Source organism: Bison bison, unplaced genomic scaffold (assembly GCF_000754665.1).
Source record: "Bison bison bison isolate TAMUID 2011002044 unplaced genomic scaffold, Bison_UMD1.0 scf7180017864270, whole genome shotgun sequence".
Taxonomy (NCBI): Eukaryota; Metazoa; Chordata; class Mammalia; order Artiodactyla; family Bovidae; genus Bison; species Bison bison.
The window spans coordinates 11,273,505-11,288,859 of NW_011494842.1; the positions used below are offsets into that span (position 1 = coordinate 11,273,505).

At 56.5% G+C, this 15,355-nt stretch overlaps 2 protein-coding genes across 4 annotated transcripts in view; both read right to left on the reverse strand.

The window, feature by feature from the left end:
• Nucleotides 1-332: 332 nt before the first annotated feature.
• KCNK17 (potassium channel, subfamily K, member 17) lies at nt 333-13,006 on the reverse strand. Of its 3 annotated transcripts, none has more exons than XM_010848699.1 (6): nt 12,596-13,006; nt 8,931-9,045; nt 8,730-8,850; nt 7,042-7,202; nt 6,424-6,598; nt 334-1,056 (listed from the first exon to the last, which is right to left on the reverse strand). In XM_010848699.1, exons 1-6 carry the CDS (start codon nt 12,872-12,874, stop codon nt 858-860), a joined length of 1,050 nt encoding a protein of 349 aa, XP_010847001.1. In that variant the 5' UTR covers nt 12,875-13,006; the 3' UTR covers nt 334-857. The 3 variants fall into 3 exon arrangements, with proteins under 3 accessions (XP_010847002.1, XP_010847001.1, XP_010847000.1); XM_010848698.1 differs by having other exon boundaries at nt 8,730-8,862; XM_010848700.1 differs by lacking the exon at nt 8,730-8,850 and having other exon boundaries at nt 333-1,056.
• Nucleotides 13,007-14,886: 1,880 nt separating this feature from the next.
• Nucleotides 14,887-15,355, reverse strand: part of KCNK16 (potassium channel, subfamily K, member 16) — a 6,553-nt gene continuing 6,084 nt past the window's right edge. Inside the window, exon 5 of the mRNA XM_010848701.1 lies at nt 14,887-15,284. Within this exon, the coding sequence (XP_010847003.1) occupies nt 15,061-15,284 (224 nt within the window). The 3' untranslated portion in view covers nt 14,887-15,060. The remainder of the gene's footprint in view (nt 15,285-15,355) is intronic.

Sequence of the window (15,355 nt, forward strand, 5' to 3'; positions counted from 1 at the left end):
CCCACTGGCCTGTTCTAGGCTTTTCTGTGGTATAGTGAGTGATTGAGTAAGAATTAGGAGCCAAACTGGGACCAGTTGCCTGCTGCCTATAGGAGCCCTGAGAGGTATCAGCAAATCTGTAATGAATTTACCTGGAAGGTCTCTGGGGCTGTGGGGACCTGCACTGCAGCCCTCAGTCCATTCCCTCCTCCTGTCTGGGGCAAATCCACCTGGGGAGGGAGTGATTTCTCTAATATGCTCCAGTCTCAGAAGCTGCCTTTGCCTCTGGGTACACGTGTCACCTGGAGTTAGAATTAGATTTGGTTATGAGTGACAGAAAAACTCAATTCATAGTGTTTTAAATAAGCTTAATTTTTATTTCTCTCTTATATAAATGAAGTCTGGTGGAATCCAGTCCAGGCTTGTTATGGTGGCTCTGCAAACGTCAAGAGTCCAGGCTCCTTCTGTTTCATTGTGTCACCAGTCTCAAACATGGCCTCCAACTCATGGTGCAACATGGCTGCCAGAGCTCCAGCCACCATTGCAGCCAGCCAGAAGGGAGTGGTAAAGAGGAGTACCCTCCACACACTGTAAGTCACATCCGTAAGTCACACAGATTACTTCTCTGTATATCCCACTGGATAAAATTTAATCATATAGCTGCACCTAGCTTCAAGGGAAGACCAAAAACTGTAAACTTTAGTCTGGGTGGTCTTATGCTGAGCTTAAAATCAATAATCTTCTTGCTGAAGAAGAAAGTGGAACAAATGCTGGAATATAGTTAGCTGTCCTTTCCGCAGCATGAGACTTGAGTAGAAGGTTCTGGGTGCTGCCCCTCTGGAGAGCAGCTTGGCTGTGGGGAGTGGGGTCCTGCCTCCTCATCCAGGCCCTGACTGCAGCTTCGGGGCTTGAAGTTCCCCTTGGAACTCTGAGGATAGCAGGAGTATGATTCTCGTGGAGCCTCCAGTAAGGAGAGGATCAGTTTGATGATCAACGCCAGCCACGCCATCCCAAAGAGGATCCACAGAGACACTGTGTTCTGGTACCACAGCGGGTAATTCCGGGAGGGGTTCATTCCTGAGGGAGAAGCAAGGTCAGAGGATGCAGACCTGGGAAAGTCAGGACCAAGTTCCCCAAACAGAAACAGACACACATGGCTTTGTGTGTATAAGCAGAACGTGGGGGGTCCAAACTGGTCTGAGCTGGCTGGGATCACCTCCCTAGGATTCTAGGAAGCCTCCTGGATTAACTCCTAGAGTTTTGACCCTAAAATTCCCCTTTGTCTTTCTGAAGGACTCTGCTTATGCTCTGTCCCAGTGGTTCTCAAAGTGGGGCCTGTGGACCAGCACCATCAGCATCGCCTGAAAGTTTGTTAGAAGTGCGAATGGTCTGGATTCCATTCCAGATCACTGAATCAGAAACTGTCATAGGAAACCCTCCGAGAGTGTGTAATACCTGCTCTGCGGTTTGCCTGTTTCTATGTTTGGTTTTCTCAAAGGAAAGGCAGCTTGCCAGCAGCTTTAGGAAGAAGAAATGGAACTGCTGGGGTTTGTATCCAGGCTCATTTCTCACTAGCTGTGTGACTATCATCTGCCTGAATGTCCTTTGCCTGTGAAATGGGGACAATAATTTTTCCTTCTTGGCTCATCCCAGCGCCCACCATCTGCTTCTCCAGACTGGATTTGCACATCTCTCCCTTGAGCGCTGTGCTCCGGTTACTCTGGTCCTTCCCCTGTTTCTCCATCTATCAACCTTCCTGCCCCAGGGCTTTTGCATTCGCTGTCCTTGCAGTTCAGAATGCTCTTCATTTCCTCACCCTTCAGATCCCAGCTCAGAGACTAGACTGAGCCCCTGTGTTACCCTCTCTCACAGCCCTTGTGCTTTGGCCAGGTAAGTTACTTACTCTCTCTGGGCCTCAGCTTCCTCATCTATAAATCGGGGACAATAAGAGGGTCCACCTTCTAGGACTGTTGTGATTATCATATGGTTCATATCGTAACGTGTTCATATCGTACATGCCTGGCATGTAAGATCTGTAGTACATCTGTAGTCAGGTGACTGTTTTTCTCAGCTTTGGAGCCCCACGGATCAGGACTGGATAAGGAATGACGGAAGGAGAAAACAGATGGAGCTCCCTGTGAGGCTTAGGTAGGTCATGTGAAGAGCCTGCTCCAGGGCTTCCCTGTTGGCTCAGTGGTAAAGAATCCGCCTGCCAAAGCAGGAGATGAGGGTTCACCCCCGAGTCTGGGAAGATGCCACATGCTGCAGAGCACCTAAGCCTGAGTACCACAATTGCTGAGCCTGTGCTCTAGAGTCTGGGAACCGCAACTACTGAAGCCCAAGCACCCTAGAGCCTGTGCTCAGCAACAAGAGGAGCCACCAAAATGAGAAGCCCGCACAGCAACTGGAGAGTAGCCTCACAGCAACGAAGACCCAGCACAGCCAAAAATAAATTTAAAAATAAATAAAATTATATATATAAGAGGCTGCGTATAACTTCGTTCTTCCCTCTGTCCTGGGGGTCTATCTTACCTCCCTCATCAGAACAAGATTGTTCAAAGGGCAGAGCTCTGGCCTTTTATTTCCCTGACATCTTCTTCTGTCTCCGATCTCTACACTACCCACCTCTCTGTCCACTTCCCATTCTGTCCTGCTGGCCCCAACACTACCACTCCTCGCTGTCTTCCCCAGCCTGGACACATCTCCTGGGTCCCAGCTCGGGGATAAGCGCACAGCCCTGGACCTGACATCACCACCTGGCAGCAGCCTGGATTGGATTACGCTGATTGGGTTAGGAGGCCACGATTCCGCTGGCGGTCCCAAATGAGAGCAGCTGTGAGCCAGCTCTCTGCCCCCAGGGACCCGTTGGCTTGGCTTGCTCCTGTCGATGGAAAGGGGAGGAGGTGTTCTTCTCCCTTCTGATTTCATTTTTTCTTTAGCTGAAATCATAAGCAGCAGGAGACCCGGCAGCTGGCAAGGCGCTCAACTGAGTTGCAAATGCAATTGGGGGACATGGGGGCTGGCTGCAGGGCCAAGGAGGGGCAAGCGGCTGGGACCTGGGGGCTGTTCTGACCGCGGCGTTTGGACAAGAGGAACGGCTATGAAGACAACGCCCCTGTGGCTGCTGACATGGGACAGTGGAGGCCCAGAGTCCAGGTGGTGGACCTCAGCATTCCCATCCGAGAAAGGGGTTTGACCCTGTCCCTAGAGGACAAGGAGGGCTGAGAGACATGGGGAAGAGCTGAAGGTGGATTGTCCCCTTTCAGCTATGGAAGATTCCAGAACATGTGCACATGAGGATCCCTAGCTTGGGAGTCTATCCTAGACCTGTCCTTGGCTTGCTTGTACTATGACTTTCATCAACTTCTTTCTCCTCTCTGGGGCTGTCAATGAGGCAGCGGGGGCCTGGTTGTGCAGGCTGGGCACTGCACAACCCTAGAAGGTTGCCATTCACACCCAGCACAAGGAAGATGTGCTCGTGGACCTGGTATGGCCTCTGTCCTTGTCTCCACTAGGCTCTGTGACCTTTAAGAATTACAGGCACTATCATGTCACCTACCCAGCTCCTCTGAAAACCTTCAGAACTTTCTTGTAGTCTTAGGACAGAGTCCAGAATTCATGACTCAGCCTGAGAAGGCTCTTTATGTGACCAGGCCCTGCCTCCCTCTCCACTCTGAGCTCCCTGCTTCCCCACTGGACGTGGGTGCCCAGGAAATACTCTTCTGACCAGCCCAGCTGCAGTAGCCTCAAGCCAGAGCTGTGTGTTCTCACGGAGAGGGCAAATGAGGGTACATGTGGTCACTTGTCATGAGGCGCTGAGACGGCTGCAGAAGGAAAAGTGCGTGGTGCAGGGGACAGAGCTGCCTATTGCCACTCCGTGGACATGGTCTGCCCGGCACCCCTGTGGACTTAAAGGGCCCTCATGGGTTCATACCAGGCCTTCTCAGTCACAGCATGTGGTGGGAGGGGGCTCTGGGGGGCCTGCACCCCACACACCAGCCTCCCTGCCCTATCAGTCCCCACAGGGTGGCTCACAGGGTAGCAGGGACCCTCTGATCAGCCCTCCTCGCTCCTGCAGAGATGGCTGTGTGGAGGTCGCGGCCCACCTCCCAAGCCCCTGCTCCCCCAGTGGTGGCAGAGACCTTGTCTCCTCTTTCCAGGGTGCCATGTCTAGAGATGCCTGCCTCCTCCCCCTGGCCCTGCCTTCCCTCAGGGGACCATGGGGCCTCGGGACATCCTCACAGAGCGCCCTAACAACCCACAGAGGTTTGTCCAGACACGCTTCTAAGGAGCCTATTGTCAGCTCTTCCCACCTAGGACCAAACTCTGGAGCCCCAGTGGTCAGTGGGCACCAAGAGACTGTAGTTAGGGGTCCCATTCCCGTTTCTCTTCCCCGCTTTTTGCGCGGGGCACCCTCAGAGAACAAGGACTTGTGGGTTTAAAATGGGCAAATCCTGAGTTTCATCCTTTGAGCCCTGGGGTAAGGGGGAGAGTTGGTGTGAGGGGGCCAGAACGACTACAGAAAAGCCCTGAGGTTTTCAGAGGAGCTGGGCAGGTGACATGAATTTTTTTTTTGGCTGGCCCCCATGGCATGTGGGATCTTAGTTCCCCAAGTGGGGATTGAACTAAGGCCTCCATATGGGAAGCACAGAGTCTTAACCACTGGACAGCCAGGGAAGTTCCGGAACTTGTAATTTTTAAAGGTCATAAGAGCCAAAGGGACACAAGGACAGAGATTGTTCCAGTCCATGGTGCCCTTCTCATTGTGCTCTGTGTGAATGGCAACCGCTTAGGGTTGTGCAGTGCCCAACCTGGGCAACCAGCCATATGCAATGGCCCTGCCTAGACTAGGGAGACGGCAGTGGGAACAGAGAGGAGAGGACAGATCCAGAACTCATTCTCTGAGCTGCACGTGTGTGTGTGTGTGCCTGTGTCTGTGTGTGTTTGGGGGGCAGTTGAGGCCTTGGGGACGCTGGCGTCACCTGTCCTCAGACACATTTCTCCTCTGGGGCCGGGAGTGGAAGCATGACTCACTTGGAGGAAACCATCCCAAAGACTTCCTTCCAGAGCAACAGCATCCCTTCCAGGATGGGGGACATTGGGAAGGGGCACCATGAGGCCCCAACCCCGGACCCTGGGGATGGAGAGGTGCAGGGAAGGGGGCCCGGCACCCAGGCCAGAAGCCATCACCCGGCCCAGCCCCTCGTTTTACAGACAGGAACACTGCAGCCCAGACGGGGGTTATGGGAGGCCGTCTGGAAAGGGTAAGAGTTCTTGGAGAAAAACAGATCAGAATTCGTGTCCTACTAGCTGTGTGATTGCAGGCAAATGGCTTGGCCTCTCTGAGCGTCATCTTCCTCCTCAGTAAAATTCAGTGACAATCATTACTCTTAATGGGCTAGCTCTTTGTTACTTTGGTAGGACCTCATTTCTTCTTTTATTAAATTTATTTACTTATTTGGCTGCACCGAGTCGTAGCTGTGGGACGCGGGATCTAGTTCCCTGACCAGAACTAGATGAAACCTGGGCTCCTGGCATTGAGAGCATGGAGTGTAGCCACTGGGCCACCAAGGAAGTCCCGGGACCTCATTTCCGTATTCCAGTCTGGGTTCTGTCTTTCTCTGAGGGAGAGAAGGGACTCCTCCCCGGTTTAGGATCAGCGATGGGAGGTGGGGCACAAAGCCCGCCTGAGGCCTGCGTGTCGTGATGCTGGGGGGCCAGTGCTCGTTTGGTGACCCTTTAGGGGCAGGGAGTGAAGGGGGATGAGGCTGCCCCTGTGCCCACAGAACGCCTCTCTGCTGCCCCCTGCTGGGCACCCACCTGGCTCTGTTCTGCGAGGACAGTTGCTCCTGTTTACCTTGTCCACGATGGGTGATGACCACCGAATAAACCCCACCCTGGACACTCCGGACCACACAGCTCTTTCTTTCTAACACTCAAGAGTTTGGAGGCTGACTGGGGGCTGGGAGAGGCTGGGGTTTTCTGATTCTCTCAGGCTCTCCTGCCAGACACCCCTGCACTGTGATGGGGGCGACGTGGCCCTCAACCCAGGGACAGTAAGAAGTTGGCATTTTGTGGGGCAGGGTGAGGTGGGGGAGAGGTGAATGAGAGAGGCCCTGGCCAAAGATGGATGGGGGAGAGGACTCAGAGCCCCCCTTCTTCTGATAAGCTTTAAAAATAATATGTGACCCTGTGGGATCCTCAGGTTCCTCAGAATGATTAGAAATGTGGCTTACAACCCGAGGTGCTGGGTTCAAACTCCAGCTGTCACTTTTAGCTGGGAGGCCTTAACCCCATCACACCACAAAGGCAGGTTAAACCAGCCAAACTAAGCCTGTGTGCTCTGGACTTTGGGTCCCCAAACCCCATGGGGCTGGGCACGCAGCAGGTGCCCAGGGATGCGGGCTATGAGCAGACGCATGCAGGGTGCCCCTCGCGTCTCACCAATCACGTAGTCGCCGAAGCCCACGGTGCTGAGAGTGACGAAGGAGAAGTAGAAGCCCTCCACGTAGGTCCAGCCTTCCATGTGGTTGAAGAGCAGCGGGGGCAACAGCAGGAAAAGCAGGAGGCCCGACAGGAGGGCGCTGGAGCCTGCCAGCCACCGGGCCTTGGCCGGGTCCTGTGGGTGCACACGGCGCCCAGCCCCCGTGAGGCTAGTTCTGCCTGGCGTGTGCGGCCGTGGGATGGCAGGGCGGGGGCGGGCAGATAGCCTGGAGGGTACTGAGCTGCAGATGGGGCTAGCACTCCCCTGGATAAGGAGGGAGGTGCCCTTGAGGCTTCTCCACCAGTGCGTGTTCTCCGGGCTCCTGAAAAGGGCTCGGCTGCCTCATGCCTTTCCTGTGTCTCCCCACTGATGCCCCTTTGTTACTGAAGACCCCCCCCATTCTGGGCAGTGACCCCCCAACCCCACTACACTCCCACCGGGAACCCTGATTTCCAGAAAGACCTTCTGCTTCCACCAGTGGCCCACCCCCTGGGGCACCCCGTGACTGCCAGCATCCATCCTCTTCTACCAGAGACTCTCCCTCCAGGCGGCGGTGGCGACCCCCGCGGCCCCCTCACCTTCCAGGCGCCCCCCAGCCTGCGGGCACAGCGGTGTACCCCCTGCTGCATGCAGTGCCCCAGGCGGTTGAGCACCACGAGGTTGAGCGGGATCCCCACAAGAGCAAAGAAGATGCAGAAGAGCCGGGCGGCCATCGTGCGGGGGCTCAGGTTCCCGTAGCCTGAGGGCAGCAAGGGGACACTTCAGGGAGCCTTTCCATCCTCAGGGGCCCCGGTTCTACCATTGCTATGGATGGGACGCGGCAGCTGGGGTGCCCTTCCCAGGCGCCGTGCAGGGCCCGACACACTCCCTCCCTCAGCCCAGCCTTAACCTCCCTTCCCATGGAGGTCATGCCCCAGTCCTGCAGACTGGAAGACCAATGCTCTAGGAGGGACGGTGTTTGCACCATAAAACGTGAGAATCCCGTTTGTCCTCACTTCGCTTCTTCCCTCCCTGGGCGGGCGGAGAGACGCGGGACGGGGACGGAAGGATGCAGAGCCCCTAGGGCCCTCCTCCCACTCAGAGCTGGCCCAGACAGTTTTAGGGCTACACTGAGCGGAGAGAAGGGAGAGGGACAGAGTCCACTTTGGGGATGGTAGAGCTGGGCAGAGAGGCTGCGAACCTCTGAATCAGGTGGGCCTGGGGCAGGGGGTGTCAGGGTGTGGGGCTCAGAGATGAGGGCGCCCTGCACACCCAGGAGGCCTGGACCACAGTGACTACATCAGCAGCCCCTCCTGCTCTGGAGCTCAGGGAATGCTGGTGGAATGGGTATTTTGGAATTTATTAACGTGTCAGCATTTGTTGAGTGCCCACGGTATGCCAGGCTTATGCTAGACCCCTGGGGTGTAAGGATGAATAAACACCATCCTGCCTCATCCTTCTGGGGCCCATGGAGTCAAGGGGCCTCCCAAGCATGCTTGCTTCACGGTGGAGGACTACCCAAGTCCCCGGGTAGCCTGAGATCTGCTTCCAAGAAGTATTGTCTAATTTAAAGCCAGATAGAGAGTCCTCTGGGTGCATCTTCTTAGCTCCACTCTGGGGAGGAAGGGGCAGCAGGGGGTAGGGTGGGGCGGGGTGGGAGTAGGGGGCGGCTGGGATCCTGGTTTTCTGGGGCCAGCGTCCTGGCTGGAGGACGTAGCTGTAGCCACCAGTGGGGTCAGCCTGCCACCTGGTGGTGAGTATGGTGTCATGCAGGCTCCGGGGCGGGGCGACCGGGCTGGTTGATCAGGCAGCCCCACTGAGTTATTTCCTGGGTGTAGAGTTGGAGGGGTCTAGGCCATTTTTCTTCTCCAAACAAAAGCCCCCAGACACCTTCCCAGGACAAGTTTCGCCTCTGCTCTCCTGAGGATGGGGCCAGAGGAAGGGGAATGAGAACTATTCGGGCGTCCCTGTGTGTGTGGGGGAGGAGAGGGGTTTGGGGAGGATGGTGATGGGGGTGAGGAGGTGCCTTAGTGAGCTGGGGGGAGGCCTCTGACAGTGGCCACCTCTCCCAAGGCTGAGGCAGGGGGTTCTGTCCCTTCTTCCTTCCCAAGTTCCCCTTATTCTCCTGCACCCCCTCCTGCCGCCCTTCCAGGCTCAGTGTTAGGTGGGCTTGACTGAGCAGACCAGGACCCTTACAGTGCCCAGAGGGTCTTTACCGCTACACAGGGGACCCTCTGCTTCCTGAAAAGTTGTTTAGCAGAAATCCCCAGAGCAGGACTTCACAAACCTCCCAGGAACCTGGGTGGAGGGCAGGAGCTGATTCAGCACATCTTCCGTAAGACCAAGGTTCTGCTCCCAGGCGGTGTCCAGGCTGCTCGGCCTGACTGTGCTTGAGGTCCTAGTAATGCCTCTGAAAGAAGCTGGTCCCCGGTCTCTCAGGCAAGGCCACCCTCCCCAGCAACCCTCCCTGACCCCATTCTTCTCTTACCGATGGTGGTGATGGTGGACACGGAGAAGAAGAAGGAGCCCACAAACTCCCAGCGTCCCATGCTGGTAGTGTTGCCAAGGACGATGTCCCCATTTTTGTATGCCTCGATGATGCCCTGGGGAGAGGCTATAGTGACCACCAGGCTCTCTGGGGCAATGGGGCCCCTGCACCCAAACACACACACACACACACACACACACACGGCTGTCCTTGTAACCACTCTGATCCCAGCCTGTCCGGGGCAAGGAGGCTCTTCCTCTCCAACCAGGGCCTCCCCCAGGGCAGGGAGCATGGGGACAGCTCCTTCCCCTGTCTACCCTGGAGCCCAGATCAGCCCCAGGTATTGCACTGGCTGGGAGAACTCCATTTGTTTTCTCTCCTGTTCACTCTCATTCTTGCAACAAGCCCTGGTCAGGACCTGCATGTGAGGTATCAGGGGAGCTGAAGATGAAAGAGACATGACCTCAGTTTTCAGTGCGACAAAGCCAAACTTAACTTTGTCTCTTTTAATTTTTAAATTATCTATCTATATTTTTGGCCATGCCAGTCGGCATGTGGGATCTTAGTTCCCTGATGAGGAATCGTCCCCCTGAATTGGAAATGCAGCCTTAACCACTGGATTGCCAATGAAGTCCCCAAACTCAACTAACTTTGATACAGTGTCATCCATGAAGCTTTAGGCACCCAGCTACGTGAGCTGGGCAAGATAGCCAACTTTTCTGTGCCTCAGTCTCTTTCTCTGTAAAACGGGAATACTCATAGCACCCACTTCATGGAGTTGTTGAGGTTTAATGAGTTATTAGGTGTAAAGGCTTAGAAGAGTACCTGGAACATGGTTAAGGTTAGCAACTGCTATCATTATCATTATTATGAATATAATGCTGTAGAAATACAGGATAGGAAAGGTGTGCATTCTGATGGGGGTAGGGGCAGAAGACTTCATGGAGAGGGTGATTGCTTTTCTTTAACGTACCAAAGTACAAAATACAGTTTTTTTAAGGATTATGTGTGTTTTCCCCCATGATTCTCGATTTTCTGAAAGGTGCTTATTTTGCCTCCATACGTACTTTAAAAAATGTGTGTCATCAACATTAGCATTCTGTACAAATGTGAGAAGGCAGCTGAGGGTGATGCTTTAGTTGGGCCTTCCTAGAGGGTTGGCTAGGATTGTTCCTGGTAGAAGGACGTTTAGGGAAATAGGACCACAGGGGCAAAGGCTGGAAGGGAGGACTGTGTCTGGGATATAGACTAGGGAGACTGAAAGGTAGTTGGCAGCCAGGCTGGGGATGGAGTGGCAGGCCTGTCTCAAGGTCACCGAGTAAAGGGGAGGCAAGCTCAGGTATGTGTGCTCCGTGGCAGCTGGCAGTACAGAAGATGCTGGCAGATCCGGAGAGGAGAGAGTCCTGCAGGGGTGAGTGATGGAGAGGGCCTGGCCTGCATCCCGGCACGGAGTGCCCAGGAGGCACAGAGAGGAGGTTCTCAGAAGCCCAGGGCTCTGGGCTTATTTGGTGTAGGTAGTGAGGGACACATCTAAGAGCACTCTGAAGGTGTGTGGATGCGGGGACAGATATTCGGAGCAGGGAAGAGCAGAGCTGCTTACTCTTGACCCGGGGGGAATTTGAGGGCTGCTAGGAAGGTGCAAGAGGAGAAGAGGGCAGGAGAGGATGAGATGGTTGAATAGCATCACCAACTCAATGGACATGAACTTGGGTAAACTCTGGGAGATGGTGAGGGACAGGGAGGCTTGGCATGCTCCAGTCCAGGGGGTCACAAAGAGTTGGACACAACTTAGCAACTGAATGACAACAACAGGAAGTTACATGAACATGTCTGCCCTCACTGGGGAGATCTGGGTTGGAGACACCACATCTGTATTCCTGGGGATGGTTGAAGCCACAGGGGGCTGAGGAAGGAGGTGAAGTGGAGGTGAGCCGGAGGTGGGTGGAGGGGAAGAGATGAGAGCTCCGCTAAGAAACTTGGGAAGCACCCCCGTATGCAGATCTGCACTGAGGCAGTCCTCATGGTGGTTGAGAGCCCCAGCGCTCTGACTATGAAGCCGTGCCTTTGTATGTAATCTCTCTGAGCCTCAGTTTCTCCATCTCTACAATGGGCACGATAATAATGGCGTCCACCTGTGAGACAGGTGGGGGTGGAGCGAGCTCACACATTAGGAACAGCGCCTGACTCGCAGTAAGCGCTGCATAGAAGTATTTCCTATCATTCCCATTGCTGTCACTGTCATATTTTGGGGGGCCAGGCTGCTCGTAATTGAAGTTCACCACCTTTTCAAGGGGAGTGTCACATAGCCTCCAGGACTAGGCGGTCTGTATTTGTAGAAGTTTAGAGATAAGGTGGAGGTGTCATCTGAGATTCTTAGCAGAGATAGTCCTCTGCTGGGCTCCAGGCCTGACACATCCGCCCAGTCCCAGGGCTCAGGACTTCACCTCCGCTCCAGTGCCCTTGTCCCTCGCCACCAGGCACAATTCCCTGCCACCTTCTGGGGACCAGCTTTGGGCTGGCAACTCTGGGACACAGGCCCTGCTTTCCTCGCCAGAAAAGGCACCCGGACTGCAGAGCGGGGACGTCTGGCTAGGGGTGCAGCTGTCTGCGCTCATGGACCAAGCCAGGGACCCGGAGATGGAAGCTTGCGTCAGATCCGAGCAGCCCTCTGTCCAGCCCAGGGTCGAAGGAGACCTTCATCCATCGTGAGGCCTGGAAGAACCCTCCCCTGCCTGCCTCCCTCCCCTCGCCCCGCTGAGTCTTCCCCCACCCACTCAGCAGTCTCTGCCCTCCACGATCTCTGCATCCTCCCACCCACCGACCCCTGCAGACCCTCTGGGCCCTCGCTGCGTGCCCTCAGACTCGGAGAAACCCGGGTTCAGCCACCGAACGTCCCTGTGTCTGCTGCTTTCTTTTTGCGCACCTCAAATCCCCGGGCCCCTGGCTCCTGCACCTCGGCCCCATTCCACTTAACCTGGGGCGTTGTGTGTGTGTGTGTGTGTGTGTGTGTGGCAGCGGGGACAAGAGCGCTCTGCACCCCCTTTCCTCCCAGCCTCCAAAGATCTTGCTGCCGGCTCGCTCATCATCAGACCAGACCAGCGCCCTCTGCTGTCCCCGCCCCCAGGTCTCAAATTCGCATGTAGGTCTCCTGTGGAAGGGGCCATGGGTGCCCCTTCGCCCTTCGCCCGCTGTCCGACCCGACACAGCGCCCTAAATTCCCAGGTGGACCCCTCCCGCCTTCTCCCAAGCTGAGCAGCGCGCTCTGTCCTAACGCTACCCGGACCCGGTCGGGCCCCACCAGCCCTGGACCCCGTCAGTGCGCCCCCTATCGCCTTCACCCCGAGATTTGGATGCGTGCGCCACGCAACTCTCCAGACAGGGAGGGTCCCGCCCTCTCGCCCCGAACCCTGGGCTCACGGAGCCGCGCTGCGCATTTCTCTCGCCCGAGCCGGGGTCTTTGCATCGGGATCCATCCAGCCCAGCACTCTGGTCTCCTCCCTGCAACGCGCGCCCCCAGTCGTCCGCGCGTCCGTGCCTTCCTTTATTTCGGAGAAGTGCTCCTGGCGGTGCCCTGACCGGAGCCGGGCCGTGCCCTTTCTCCCCGTGCCCGTGCGGTCCGCTGAGCCAGCGCCCCCGCGCCCGGGCCGCCCAGACTCTCCCCTCACCCGGATCAGCGAGTCCAGCGCCTGGCCATCCAGACACGTGAAGTTCCGCAGCAGAGCCCACTTGTCACGCTGGAATCTTTTGCTGGAATCGTGCGCCGCGGGGCTCTCCAGCGCCCAGAACACGCAGGTGCCCAGGACCAGGTAAGTCAGGTAGGTGAGCAGCAGGAGCAATGTGCTCGGCACCGGTACCGCGCAGCCCTGGACCCCGCGCTCGCTCGCATCCCAGGCTCTCCATCCGCTCTTAGCCGGAGAGGCGGAGAGGCGGGAGTCGGGAGCCATGGACCCGGACCGAGGCGCAAAGGAAGGGCTAGGGAGGAGCTCGGCTGGTCCCTTCTCTCGCTAACGCCCGCCTCTGCCCCGTTTTCTCAGCAGAGGAGGTGTGTGCTGGGGAATGGGACAGCCCTGCCCCACCCCGCGCTGGGATCCAATCCCGGGGACAAAAAGAGGGCAAGCTGTGGGCATCTGGCCCCGCCTCGAATGCGTGTGGAGTGCCCACCCCCAGGCACGCCTAGCTCAGGAAGAAGGGGAGGTCTGTTGGTGACCGCAGGCGCTGGGAAAGACCGGCCCAGGGCCTCCCCGTGTCCTGTATGTAGCAATCGGTGGGAGGAACTCCTGCAGACCGCACTCAGGGGGAAGAGAAAGTGGCAGGCAAGTTTATTTTCCTGGGGCCCTGGGATTATTACCAAGGACCCGCTGCCTGTCAAGTCGTCTCTGGATCTCTCCCATCACCATTCTTGCCTTATATACCCAAGGATGCGAGATCCCAGCAATCTATCGCCAATTGCCCGTGAACTTGGGAGGCAAGAGGCGTCTCAGCCAGCGGGCTTGTCCATTCCCTGCTTCTGAAGATGAACCTATTCCCTCCTCCACCCAGGATGGAGGAAGGATTCAATATAAAGAGTCCTGGGGGTTCCCAGTTTCTCAGGCTTCTCCTCCATGCCAGGAAGTCCTGGGTGTAGCCCGGGTCTCTTGCTGCTGTAGATCCTTCCCTGAGTGTCCCACCCAGAGCCTCCTCGGCTTCACGGTCTAACCTCAGTCCAGTCCAGAGGTCCCTGGTCTGTCTTGCTCAGAGAGGTTTGCAGTCCGTGGTGAGCTCGGGCCTTTTGATATGTGCGTGTGTGCTAAGTCACTTCAGTCGTGTCCGACCCTTTGCGACCCTATGGACAGTATGTAGCCTGCCAGGGTCCACTGTCGCTGGAATTCTCCAGGCAAGAATACTGGAGTGGGTTGCCATGCCCTCCTCCAGGGGGTCTTCCTGACCCAGGGACTGAACCCGTGTCTCTTAACATCTACCTGCATTGGCAGGTGGGTTCTGCACCACTAGTGCAGCCACCTGGGAAGCTCTGGGCTTGGGATAGACCGGTATAAATCTGTCTTCTCCTTCTGGCCAGAGGTGTCACAGTCTGGCAGGAGAGAGGCCAGGCTGCATGAGATATTCCCAGTGGAGGCTGGGCCTCCTCACAGCTCATTTCCTGGAAATCTTCTGGGATCAGCTGGCTGGTGTTTTCCCAGGGAGGGTTTGGAAGGGCTTGTAAGAGCCCAGAAGGGGTAATGAGATCAAAGGGTGCCGTGAGGCAGTCAAGGGAGGCCATACTCAGGAAAGTGGGTGGGACGCCCGGGAGTGCTGAAGCCTTGTTCGCGGACAGCTCTAGACCTCTAGGCAAGAGGAAGAGGCAGACCTGGAGGCAGCCTGCCCACCCCTCTAGCTGGGAGCCTCCTGAAGGCATCATGATGGCTCCAGAGTCCCTGCCTGGGCCAGCGGATCCCATGGGTGCGCGTCATATCTTGGTCTGCTGGTGCCATGAGGTTTTGGTCACTGGGTCGTTTTGCCTCTCTGCTTGTCTAGTCCTTCCACCTGGGGGGCAGGAGCGTCACTGTTGCTGCCCTGGAGCCTGGGCCAGCGCCTGACGCACACTGGGGGCCTGATGACGCCCCGCACACGTATCAGATGAGGCACAGATACAGCGGCCCTTTGTTTATTGTCCTGTATGAGATCTTCTGGGGTGGGGGGTGGGGGCAGTTCAGGAAGCGCGATGGAGATTTGGTCATAATGATCCATGTCTGGATTCAACTTTTTCAGGTCATTTTTTTTTTGTTTTTAATTTTTTGGCCATGTGGGATCTTAGTTCCCCGACCAGGGATCGAACCCACACCCCATGCATTGGAAGAGTGGAGCCTTAACCACTGGGCCACCAGGGACGTCCCCACAGGTCACTTTTGAGGGAGGGGCTCGGGGATCGCAGCACACATTTTGCTCCGCACACATCCGTCTCCCGTTCTGTCTCCTTTCTGTCACTTTCTTGGGCCCTCCTGTTTCCTTTCTCTCTCTGGAGAGCTCCTGAGACCAGCTCTGGCTAGGAAGTGAGTGCGTTGGCCAAGGAGGAGGTGTGGCAGGAAATCCAGGGGGCCTATGGGGTGGACAAAGGATGCTGTGAGGGGCTTCTGCAGCCATGGTTTTGGGGGGCTCATGCAGAGATGGGAATCTTCTGAGGTCTAGGGAGCCCATTGGTCTCGGGGGCTCCCCCTTCCTTGAGACCGAGGCCTCTGCCAAGCAGCCAGAGCTGGGAGCACCGGTGCAGAAGCAGGGGGCCCAGTGGGAGGACCAGCGCCAGCCATGCCAGGCCCAGGAGGATCCAGATGGCTGCCAGACTCCGGTACACCGAGAGGTAATGCTTGCTGGGGTCTGTGCCTGGCAGGGAAGGAGGACACGATCAGTGCCAGCAGTCGGAGGGACAGCCACCCTCCAGGTTCCAAAAGGGT

Bases quoted from the DNA above. Each gene is read 5' to 3' on its own strand.
- KCNK17 (XM_010848698.1), bottom strand. From the start codon at position 12,874: ATGGCTCCCGACTCCCGCCTCTCCGCCTCTCCGGCTAAGAGCGGATGG. The intron at 9,046-12,595 runs GTGAGGGGAGAG...GCCTCTCCCCAG, and splicing joins CGCTGGACTCGCTGATCCGG to GGCATCATCGAGGCATACAA. The intron at 6,599-7,041 runs GTGAGGGGGCCG...GTGCACCCACAG, and splicing joins GGCTGGGGGGCGCCTGGAAG to GACCCGGCCAAGGCCCGGTG.